The sequence below is a fragment of the Chiloscyllium plagiosum genome, unplaced genomic scaffold, assembly GCF_037043375.1.
Source record: "Chiloscyllium plagiosum isolate Xiang-an unplaced genomic scaffold, Cpla_swu_hap1 HiC_scaffold_25, whole genome shotgun sequence".
NCBI classification, from domain to species: domain Eukaryota; kingdom Metazoa; phylum Chordata; class Chondrichthyes; order Orectolobiformes; family Hemiscylliidae; genus Chiloscyllium; species Chiloscyllium plagiosum.
Window position 1 is genome coordinate 45,865,610 of NW_028270163.1, and position 12,858 is coordinate 45,878,467.

The window sequence follows — 12,858 nt, forward strand, 5'->3', positions numbered from 1 at the left end:
GGTGATAGTGCCACACAACAGGAAGAAGGCTATTCTCAATGTGAAGGTGGGACTTTGTCTCAACAAGAACCGATATTTTCATAGACAGATATGTCTGCACTGGCAGAATAGTAAAGATGAGGTCAAGTAATTATTTTCCCTCTTGTTGGTTCCCTCACCACCTGACACAGACCCCATTTAACAGCTATGTCCTTTAGGATTGGATTAGCTCAATCAATAGTGCTGCTGCTGAGTCAATCTTGATTTGGAAATTAAAATTCCCCATCCATTTTGTGCTCTTGCCACACTCAGTGCTTCCTTCAAGTGTGGTTCAACTTAGAGGAATGCTGATTCATCAGCCAAAGGTATGAGGTAACCAGTAGGTTTCCTTCCCCATGTTTTACCAAAGCCATGAGTCTTCATGGGGTCCGGAGTTAATGTTAAGGACTCACAGTGCAACTCCCTCACAACTGTGTACTACTGTACTGGTCTGTTCACCAGTGGGTCAGAACATAGCCAGGGATGGTGATAGTGGTGTCTGGAACATGGTCTTTAAGGTCTGATTCTGTGAGTATGACAAAGTCAGACTATTTCTTGACCAGTTTGTGAGACAGTTCTCCAAATTTCTACGCTTCAAATTCTCATTCACTGACTTCTGACAATTTCTTTTCTGTGGACCATGAAGAAAATTCAATAAGTCCTTTCCAAATGTTTTAATGAACAGGTCAGGCAGCATCCAAGGAGCAGGAGGGTCGATGTTTCAGGCATAAGCCCTTCATCAGGTTTGTGAGTGCTTATGCCTGAAACATTAATTCTTCTGCTCCTTGGATGTTGCCTGATCTGCTGTGCTTTCCCAGTACCACACTTTTTGACTCTGATGCTCCAGCATTTGAAGTCCTCACTTTCTCTTTGTCTTTTACAATGCCTAGTTTGATACCAGGTGATCTGTTCAGTTTAATTTATTTCTTAACACTTTGCAGAGATTGATACAACTGAATGGCAAGCTAGGCTATTTCAGAGGTGAAATTGAGGACTGCAGATGCTGGAGATTAGAGGCAATAGTGTGTTGCTGGAAAAGCACAGCAGGTCAGGCATCATCCAAGGACCAGGAGAATTCACAGCCCTTCATTAGGTCTGTGAATGTTTATGCCCGAAAGGCTTATGCCCGAAATTTCGACTTTCCTACTCCTCAGATGCTGCCTGATCTGTTCATTAGACGATTTGGAAAGGACTTCTTGAATTTTCTTCCTGATGAAGGACTTTTGCCCAAAACATTGATTCTCCTGCTCCTCGGATGCTGCCTGACCTGTTGTGCTTTTCTAGCACCACCTATTGAGGCTATTTCAGAGGGCAGTTGAGAGCCAACCACATCTGAAGATCTAGATTCACATGTAGGCCAGACCAGTTGAGAATGGCAGGTTCCTGACCCCGAAGGATATCATTAAGCCAGATGGTTTTCAACAATGGTTTCATCATCAGTAGATTCTTAATTTAATTGAATTCAAATTCTTGGGACTGTCAAATCGGGCAAAGCGGCTTTACATGTTGACCAGGAAGCAATTCCATGATTTTGCAATGCCCGCCCTGCGCCATTTGCCTTGTTGGCAAAAGTAGAGGCAGAAATGGGGATGCTGGAGAATGAAGGAATCATAGTTTGAGGAATAGGCAGCACCAGTTGTGCCAACTGTAAAGCCCAACAACTCAGTTCACCTTTGTGGGGAGTTTAAGCAAACAGTAAACTTCTCGCAGCTGGATAAATACAAGAGGACATGTATGCAAAGTTCGTGGCGGGGAGGCCATCCTTTATGAAGCTGGACATGAGCCAGGCCTCTCCTAACAGTATCAGGGTAGCATTGGCTCACTGATGGCCCAATGGAGATGAATGCTCAGTAGGGTATGCTACTGGTCTTTGGCTGATGCTGAACGCAACTATGCCCAGAGAAATAAGGAAGATTTGGCAATCATCTTTATGGATGGGAATTTGTTCTAGTAACAGATCAGAAACCCCTGCTAGGACTACTGAAGGAAGACAAAGTGGTGCCACCCATAGCTTCCAGTAGAATTCATTTGTGGACCCTTATTCTCATAGTGTACAAATACAAGTTAGAACACTGTCCAGGAAGCCAAGTGGCTAATGCAGATGCCTTGAACCATCTCCCACACCGTTGGTGCCTCCCCTAGAAGAGTCTATTCTGACAACATTCAACTGTGGACAAAAAAAGATTCTATCCTAACAAAACTAAAACAGTTAGTGGTAATGGAGAAGACAGAAGGGCCATTGCAACCAGGATTGAAACCCTTCTGGACTCAGCAAGACCAGATCACCTTAGAGGATGGCGTATTACTTTGGGAAGCAAGAGTAATTGTCCTGAGAAAAGGTCACCGCCAGATACTGGCCAAACACCACCAAGGTCATCCAGGAGTTTCCAAAATGAAGATACTACCAAGAAGCTTTGTCTGGTGGCTAGGGTTGGATGTCGACGTAACTGCATTGGGGGGGCAGTGCCCAGAGTGCCAACAAGGATAAAAGTTGCCACCAGCAGCACCACCATATTCGTGGGAATGGCTGGGCAAACACTGAACCCAGTTACATGTCGACTGTGCATGGGGTCAATGTTCCTGGTCATTGTGGATGCCCATTCAGACTGGTTGGAAGTGCATAAGGTCCATTTGGCACACTCACGGATGACAATTGAGAATCGCTCATGATACAAGGATTTCAGAAATATATATGGACAATGGAATGGCACTTACCACCAGGGAGTTTTGAGTATTTCCTGAAGTCAAATGGCATCCGACACATAAGGACCGCTCTATACCATCCATCATCCAGTGGTCTACTAGAAAGAGCGGTCAAAATGTTGAAGGCAGGCTTGAAGAAACAGCCTAAAGCATCATTTGATACCAAATTTTCCCGGTTCCTGTTCGATTGTAGGATCACCATGCACACATCAGGGATAGGAGAAAGTGAGGTCTGCAGATGCTGGAGATCAGAGCTGAAAATGTGTTGCTGGAAAAGCGCAGCAGGTCAGGCAGCATCCAGGGAACAGGAGAATCGAAGGGCTTATGCCCGAAACGTCGATTCTCCTGTTCCCTGGATGCTGCCTGACCTGCTGCGCTTTTCCAGCAACACATTTTCAGCACAGATCAGGGATAGCTCCAGCAGAGTTGCTGATGGGGAGAAGACTCCACATCAGGTTAAACCAGATATTTCCAAACGTAAGGGGCAGGGGTGAAATGGCAGCAGGAATGCCAATGCCAGCCACATGCCTCCTCTAAGTGAGAGAGGCAATTTAATTCAAAGGATGAATTTTGGTGCCGAAACCATTGCAATGGCATAGTATGGATACAAGGCGAAGTTAGCATGAGGTCAGGTCCGATAACTTCTAAAGTTTGGTTAGGTTAGACTGGAAAAAAAGATGTGGATCATCTGAAAGTTGTTACCTTGCAAATGGGGCAGGAGCAAAACAAAACTGGCCTCTCAGAACTGCCAGAGATCCTGTCAGAAACCAGAAGTTCTCCCCCTTTTGTGTTGAGGAAACCTCAGAGTCCGAGATGGACACAGCCTCGATACCATTACCACCTGAAGAAGAGGAGGAAACTCTTCCAAGATGTTCCGGATGCAAGAGACCTATGATGAGGTACATGCTGCCCCGTGTCATGTCTGAATCAGAGGAACTAGACCTGGGGTGAAAACATCGCAGGAAAGGTTACAAGAGAAACACAAAACCTAAATCCCCAAACTTGGGGGAGAGGGATAAAGCAATTGGAAGCAAGTGGACCTCATTAAATATGAGGTTCTTGATTGGGGTTGTTAAACTGGGTCAACTAAAATATGCTGGCTGACCAATATCAACAGGGGATTTAGAATCTCCTCAGTTCAGGGGACTGACTATGAGCTGGCTGGCCACAGCCAGTATCCTGTGCACAAGTAAATAAAGGATGACTTGGTGATGGGATACAGGCCTCTGGGTAGTTATTTAAGTTTATTTATATGGTACTAGCAAATCTAGCAGCCTTAAAAAGTGTATAAATCCACAGGTCCAGATAAAATATACCCATTAGGAAAGGCAAAACATGAGTTATCATGGTCATGGCAGGAATTTACAAAGCTTCTCTGACTATAGGTGAAATACCAGAGCCTGGAAGACTGCTGATGTTGTCTATTATTTAAGAAGTGATGACAGATATACCAGGAAATTACAAGTCTAACTTTGGTGGTATATAAGTTATTAGGAAGAATCCTGAGGAATAGAGTCTTTCTGCACTTTGAGAGACAGAGATTAATCAGGTATTATCAGCATGGATTTGTTAAGGGTACGTTGTGCCTGAGAAATTTCATTTAATTTTTTTGAGGAGGTCACGAGGAATGTTGATGAGGTAGTGTGTTTCATGCAGTCTGCATGGACTTTATCAAGGCTTTTGATAAGGTCCCTCATGGTAGAATTAACATAATATTAGAGAAAGGATGTGCTTGTGCAATAGAGGAAGCAGAGGAGACTTACCAGAATGTAACCTGTGCTAAATGATTTAAGTGATGTGGAAAAATTGGATAAGCTGGTGTATTTTTCATTGGATCTGAAAAGGATGAGAGGGGACCAGATAGTGGTGTGTAAAATTATGGGATGTATTGATAGAGTGGATAGGAAGGCACATTTTCCAATAGTACAGAGATCAATAACTAGGGGACACAGATATAAGACAAGAGGAGAGGTAAGAAATACTTTCATGCAGAGGATGGTGGGATTCTGGACCTCACAGTCTGAAAGGATAGTTGAACCAGCAACATTTCAGCAGTATTTAGATAATCGCCAGGGCAATCATCCAAGAACTGGTAAATGAGATTGATGTAGTCAGATTTTTCTCAACAACACAGACACGACGGACTGAATGGCCTCCTTCTGTGTTGAAATGCCTATGAATCTACCAAATGCCTCTTATCTTTCAATTCAATTTAATTCAGTACAACACAGGAACAGATATACTTTATGGCAATCCTTGCCTCATATCCATCAGCTTTGCCTTTATATCCTCTATGCCAACTCACCCAGTATCCACCATGGGCAGCCCTCAGGTCCCATACTGAGATGAAATGAAGTTCTAAAGTTTCTATTTATGAATTTGCTTTTTTCTAAAAGAAATAAGAATATAGATTTTAAAAAATAATGAAATAACTAGATTTAACATTTTCTATTACTTAGTCCCTTACAAAACCATACATTGGTATCCATAACCCCACTGCAAAGACTTAAAGACACTTGAAGCTTTCAATTAAACTCTAAATTAGTAGACACCGCATTGTAAATTATGGTAAGTTATGAACACAGTCATTTGGCATAAATCCTGTGACAGCTTCAGACTCATCAAGAGATAGTGAAACAGAAAACACTGAATCTTTTTTACACTGCAGATTTTCTTTTCAAATAATTTAAAGGCCAATAGATTTTAATGCCTGATAATTTGACAGTTGATTGAGAAATGAAAGAATATATGCTATTTTGTTCCTATTTGCTTGACCTGTTTTTGAAAATACAATGATTGTGAGGAGTCAACCTTCAATTTGGAACACAAAATCTTTGAACTTTTGCGCCTGTACTGGAATACTTCTGATTCCATAAAACAATTCTTGTTCTATTGTATTAGAGTACATTCTAATTATACATTGAGTAACATAATTAGATGTTCTTTTAATGCTACTGATGTTTCTAGACATTCTTTGTTATGCAATTGGAAACTGTATTGATGTCCTGGATACCCTCTTCCCTGGCACAAGCCCACCAGATTTCAGTGGTTTTATAACAGTTGACCCAAAGGTAAGTTATTTGTAAAATAGACCAGATTGCCACAGTTCATGATTTACATTTTTTTCCAAGGTAGACCTCCTTAACATCTATTTGCCTTCTGGTTGATAGATTATTAGTCAAAGACACATGGTAATTGTTAAAACTTATAAGATACTTAATAGGTATCAACCAGCCCATCTAGCAAAGGTAACATTTTTAAAATCACTTGACAGATGTAGCATGGAAGTAACATAATTGGTTATTCATCAATTCCATCTGAATTGACTGACAGCTATTGACATTTTTAAATTGTTAGTGGCATGCCCATCCACACTATTGAAAATTGGTCCCAACCATTGCTGTAGTTTCAGTAACCTGAGTTTGGTTAATCTATCACTGTCTTCTGATGGAGAATGGTTCAAGATATTTGATCAATGTAATTAGTTGCCTATTTACATGTTTCCAACTGATTTGTTAATTGGATACTTATGTTTTCTACATTGGTTCAAGTTGGAACTTATTTTGTTGATTTTTCTGGTAGGAATGGTCAACAAGCCCCTTGTTTGAAAGAGGTGGCAATAAGAAAGATTCATTTTTGGACCTTGATGGGCGACAGAATATGTTAAACAAAAGATATGCAGCTGTTACTGAAGATGGTGTCAAGCTTCATGCACTATTGGAGGTAAAAAAATGAAGTCTATAATATTTATCCCATCATGTTTTTTTAAAATAAATACTGACTTATCCCCTGTAAGATTGAACATAATGGGAAGGATCATTTGTGTGGGGAATTAACTTGCTGAAGAATGACAGAAGAATCCCATGATAATCCTGCTTACTTCCAGATTCAATTTTGTGGGCTTAAATTCAAGCAGAGAACCTGCATGAAACTCTTGGACAAATACATGTTGCCCAAAACTAAGTAGTTAGCTGATGTTTTAATCATTCTTGCTTTAACAGCCAGTGTACCTATTTTCAGCTTAAACCAGACAGCTGCATAACTGTGTGTACTTCAGGAAAAATGACAGTCTGGAAAGTCTTTGTACAATGAACTAAAGTGTTTTAGTCATGCACAAGTGGTTTCTCTTCGTCACGTACCAATCAGAGGGAATGAACAGAGACGCAGCTTCAATGAGAACACTCCATCCTAGTGTCAAGGTAGTTAGTTGGCTCTCTTGTATTAGCATTAGTGGTCAGTGGAGTGGTACAATGTTACTACGAGCATTCAATGCATTGTTATTTTCAATGAAAATAGCAGTTGGTGAGGAATAAAATCATCTGCTTGTTATATATAATGAATATTGAACATGACAACACTTTCACAAATTTGTATGTTTCTTTGGGCATCTATGCTGTTTCCATGGACAAGTAAAAGTACACTGACACATTTACATTATCTTTTTAACTACATTTAAGTAATGCTTTAAAAAAATCATTAGAGACAAATTTGAGCCTGGATACTTAATGATCTATTAATTTGACACCTTGAGAAAGCCTTCCTTGAATCATATGGAGGAGTACCTAAAAGCAGTGTGATCTTGACTTTGAGTCAGATTCAAAGGTGTTGCATATTTGGAATTGCTGCCTTTGGGGAGCCTTTTCCAGGCTTTCCCTGAGGAGTGTGCTTTTTTAAAAATCAGCTTGTTCAGAGATATTTTTGCACACCTTTAGAGCAGGTGGGACTTGAACTAAGCCTCTTTGTCCAGGGCTAGGGACATTACAAGTATGCCAAAAGAGTGCTCCTTTTGGCAATAGTAGCAGAATTCAAACTTGCATTATCTTATAACATACACCTTATTCATCAGGCTATGCAACTACCAGTTTAACTGTAGTGTGCAGAATAGAGCAACATTCTCAGGCATGGCATAACACATGCCTGCATTGCGTCAGTAATGTGAGTATGCAAATAGCAAGATCATATGCTGAATTGTCTACAGCAGGTTAATGAAATGGAATGTGATAAAGACAGCATTAAGGCTCCCACTTAGATCTTAATGAAAGGAAGATCTTAATCAAAAGATTGAGTTGTGGGGCAGCTGTTACTGCCTTAACTTAGTACATGGCCTTCTCGGAGTATTGTGCTAGTATATGACTGATTCATGTCATTTCAGGTCAGTATACCTAGGTATTCCAAGGCTAAAGACAGGACAAAATCAATGTATGTTATACTGTTTGTTTAGTACCCTGAGATTAGCACTCTAGAAATTATAATTGCTAATATTTAATAAACTATTTTATATTTTGTATTATTTGTCTTGTTGCAGGAAAACAGAATATTTTTTCATGCTGATGTAAAAGATCCTAGCTGGGAGAAATATGTGAATTATATAGATGAGATGGTTGTGGAAGGCTTTCATGCTGTAGTTCAGAAGTCTCTCCAATTTCTTCTCAGCAATATGGAAAGTCAGGTTTGTAACACTGAGCAGAACCCAATTAAGATACAATGAAAACCTTGGTCCAGATTTTACTGACCCCTGAAAGGCAGACTGGGAGATAGATGGACTCAGAAACTCCATCAGGTCAGTTCCCCTGTGCTATGACACTGCTGGGGAAGTTTCCTTATCACAAGTTGTCCCAGAATAGCTATCTGCTGAATGGAGATGGCATCCAATTTGAATAATGAAGTATCTAATAAAAACCATTTTCATGAAAAATGGCAAGTTGCTACCTGTAGGTTGGCCTCTGTCACTTTGAAAAGTCAACAACTACATGTATATAGTCTCCCATCCATTGGGAAAGACCAGTGAAAATAAAAAGTAATACTTGGAAAGTAACATATTGGTTGTAATGCAGCTCCATTTTGAAGTATGCAAGATGAGGTGGAGCAGTATGTCTCATGTCAGTTTTGCTGTTTTTCCTTCTGGGCAGCAGCTTTCCAAAGAACCAGATTTTATGGAACAAAGGGTGATTTCACCTTGATTTCTCTGGAAAAAAATGCCGTTTAACATTAGGTTCTATGGACTTTTAAAATATGAATCATAGAATCCCTACATTGCGTGACTTCTGACTTTGATAGAATCCCGACTGTGGAAGCAGGTCATTTGGTCATTGAGTCCACACCGATCCTCCAAAGAGCATTCCACCCAGACCTACCCCATAGAATTATCTGAGCAAGAATGGAAGGAGCTTTGAATGGACCATAAACACTAACTTGGATTAGTTAAACCAAATGGCCTCCTTCTAGGCCTGTATTCTGTAATCTTATTTTATTTTGAACAGGAATTGGATAAAGTCTTTACTGAATTGCAGGCTTATGAAAAAGAGTACGGTGTAATTAGTTATCTCTTTAAAAGAGCCAACACATGGATGTGGGGCTGAGTGGTCACTTTTCTGCTAACATTCTATGATTTTAAACACAAATTGTTAAAAGTAACAATTCAGTTTGAATATTTTCAAAGATATAATATATGGAAGGATCTCACTGGATTTTTAGGTGTTTGCTACAAAAAGACATTCTAAGACCAATTTTACAATTTTCATCATTTTCTACCAATATATTTAACAATCAGTTAATTTTGTTTCTGACTAAATTATTTTCTTCTGATATTTGGGACATCTAGGCTCATGCTTCACCACTGTTTGAAGTACGTCTTGAACTCACTGAATCTGACACTGAATTTCGACCAACTATTGGAATAGGCAGTGAATTCTATAATCTCATAGAGACTTTGATGAATGATGTATATAAATTTGTTGGCCTTGTTCCACGTCTAGCAAAGCATGTTACTCGAAAGAAGTATCAGGTGAGACCCAAAACATGGAGTAATCTCTTACAATTTGTCATATAATTTACCTTAGATTACCAAATGATTAAGGGAGAGTGCTTCATTTCTGACACCCCTTTTCTAGCTATACAGATTACATTGCTACACTAACAGAGACTGTCCTGTAGTTTTCAATCTGCACAGTCTGCATCTAGTGTTCTTCAATGATAAAAGTGGAGACCTTTAATGCTGGTAACAGTCTATAGTATTGGCTGCTCCTGATTACCTTGGGTAATCAAGGTAAGTCTGAAATGGGACACAATCAACTTACTCCTCTTTCATATTCTATTCATTGCAGTTATTGTGATGTGAAAAGTTGCACTTGCACAAATTATTTTCAAAATATACACTTCCAACACAGCTGACAGTGTACAGTAGGCTTTTTTGTTTTAAAGCCTCAGTAAGCAAGCTATTTAAGAACAACAAAAATACAGGAACCATTTACAATGTACTGAATACTTCTAGGTCTACATAGACTTCTAGGTCTACATAGAACTTAATTAAAGCTATTATGAAATCTGCTGTGTGTGATATTTGATAAAAGCTGTAAGTTAGTTAATTATTGTTCTTCTTGAACCACCATGGCAAATACAGCCTTCCACCATTCCTAGTTCAATTATATTTTATCGAGGACCTGCCTGAAAAAAATGTTTCTACATGAAATAAAGCAGATTGTTTACTTGCTTCTTTCATGGACAGCCTGTACCAGAACCATTTGCCTGGAACATTGCCAATCCTTAGGCCCAGTTTCTGTCTGGTCTGAGACTCAATCAAGACAATGAGAATGACTGACTGACTGGCCCAGGTTCCAGTGTTCCCCGATGTGGACAAGACTGTCCTGGCCCATAAAACTTGCCACTCTCGTCACATACAAATGGAAATGAGCTGAAATGTAAATGATCGTATGAAGAAAACTTGTCCCAGACACTCATGAAAATGATGATCTCTAACATAAAGTCCAAAATGGAAATTTCCATCCAAGGTTTCTTTTTAGAGCTGATTCTTCCACTTCGTCCCACAAAATAGAGCTGAGAGTATATTGCTCTCTGATTTATTGAAATAAGTAATAACTTAAGAATCTCACAGACCAGTAATCTCCTCATCTGTTTTTGGTGAGGACAGTGGTATCATGTCAACAAAATTAGGACAATTGAGAGATCATCTAGGCTAAGATGATAGAGTCCGTTTGTGTGAACGTGAATAAAACAACAAGGTGTTACAACATTGAGTAAACCCTCCTGCTTAATTTAAACCAGCAACACAATCTGATGTTCTTCGGCCCATTTCGTCTCTGCACTAACCTGCCATGGTCTCCATTCCTGCCTTAAGATTCCATCTTTCAGATAATAAGCCGCTAGAATATTCTGCCTCCTTTTCAGAGTAGACATTCACATATATATCTTTTATCATCTTGTCTTGCTTTTGCAAGTCTCTTAGCCTTTCAGGACAAAACACTTCTGTCTGACCCTCTGCCTGTTCAGGTTTTTTTTCTGTACCATTACTTCAAAAAGGATATCTGCTGACTGAACCTCAACTCCTTCATCTTTTTACTTTTCGATTTGTAGATTGATTTGTGATATTGAAATCTGGTTACCATAGTCTGGAAAAATATCAGGATATTTGTTTTAACTGCACAGTTTCATGGTCTTCCTTGGGCTTCTCCACATCAGGGGGTGTTACTCTCACCTTGGATCCTGCCAAATCATTCCCAAGAACAAACTGAATTCCTCAAACTGACACTGTCAATCTTGTTACTATAACTTTCCCAGTCTTGAGTTGGCACTCCAACCTGATCTTGCATCGGGGAATGCTAAATTTCTGTCCATCTATCCCACAAATTACCACTCTCTCAGGTAACAGGTCAGAAAGAGTGCATAAACGCTCATCCCTTACTGTCAGCGACTGGTTAGATATTGTACCTCTCAAAATTAACTTCTTGTCCTTCTCCCCTGTTTTTGAGTAAACTTTACCCACAGAGGCGAATTCTTTGTCAAGATCATGTACTAACTCCATATCCAGCCCCTGCCTAGGCTGTGCACTCTCCTGCAGCTCTTTGACTTTTCTTGGGGTCTCCTTTACTCCTTCACTAATGCCACCAGCTTAGTTTCTTTTACCATATCTTTTCCCACAGTGCCTTTCTTTTACAACCAGCACTATGACTTTACGTGTCACACTTTACAGTGGAAACACCTGAGGCCTTTCACCACCTTTCCACCTCCTTGGGCTTCTTTTTCATCCTGCGGTAAATTCTTATCCGGTGCTCTCTACTCTTGTTTGTGTCATGTAAGATCTCCCCTTCTCCCAACTTCTATCCCTCAAAGGATGAAATTCTGGCAAAAAGCTTGTCTTATGCACCAACATGTATTCATCTGCTAGTTCTGCTGCCCTTCTCACTTCATGAACTTTCTGTTCATCCACGTGAATTCTTACCATTTCTGGAAGTGAGTTTTTAAACTTATCCAGCAGAATAATCTCTAAGACCCTCATAGGACCTGTCTATTTTCAAAGCAGGCACCCATCTATTAAAATTTTCAGTTTAATTCTTTCAAACCCAACATAAGTTTGACCTGGTTCATCCTTTTGTTTTTCTGAACCGCTGTCTTTAGGCTCCTGGTACCAATTCATAAGCACTTAAAATAGCCTGTTTAACCTCTTAATCTCTTGACCCCTCATCTGACAGCACAGCAAGTACTTCAATAGCTCTGCCTACCAGTTTAGTCTGAGCTAGCATTACCCATAAATCCTCAGACCACTCCATCTGCCTGGCCAATGTTTCAAATGAAACAAGGAAGGTTTCAACATCTTTCTCAATGTGGCAGAGTTTTGACATATTTGTATATAACACTACCATCTTTTTTAATCTCCATTCTGTTAATTTGACTTTGATGAGAAAGTCACAACTTCTCAAATTCAAATTCTCTTTTTGTCGTGTCTGTGTGTATCTCCTTACAGTTTCAGCTTTACTTTTGTCTTTAGTTTAACCCAAATCTAACTTATTTGCTAATTCTAAAAGTATGGCATTTTCCTTTCCTTCTAACATTTCTTGGTAAATTTGGGAATCATCATCAAATCTCATACACTCTTTAGCAATTTTAAGAGTCACTTATCTCACTTTTTAATTTAATCAACCACAAGTCACTGAAATTAAACAAATTGTCTCACCTACATTTTATTTAAAGATCAGAACATTAACCTACAAATGTTTAAATCTGCTGGGATTTGTCATGCTTTCAAATCTGTCTAAACCAATTCAAATCCTGATGATGAGCCCCCAAACTGTTACGACACAGCATTAATCCTGCTGCTTAATTTAAACGCAACACAAAAGATTT

At 39.5% G+C, this 12,858-nt stretch overlaps 1 protein-coding gene across 1 annotated transcript in view; it reads left to right on the forward strand.

Moving 5' to 3' along the window:
• LOC122562216 (dynein axonemal heavy chain 17-like) overlaps positions 1 to 12,858 on the forward strand; it is a 471,020-nt gene that overhangs the window by 99,202 nt on the left and 358,960 nt on the right. The window contains exons 16-18 of the mRNA XM_088000362.1: positions 6,304 to 6,444; positions 8,027 to 8,170; positions 9,323 to 9,505. Of these exons, the coding sequence (XP_087856488.1) occupies positions 6,304 to 6,444; positions 8,027 to 8,170; positions 9,323 to 9,505 (468 nt within the window). The remainder of the gene's footprint in view (positions 1 to 6,303; positions 6,445 to 8,026; positions 8,171 to 9,322; positions 9,506 to 12,858) is intronic.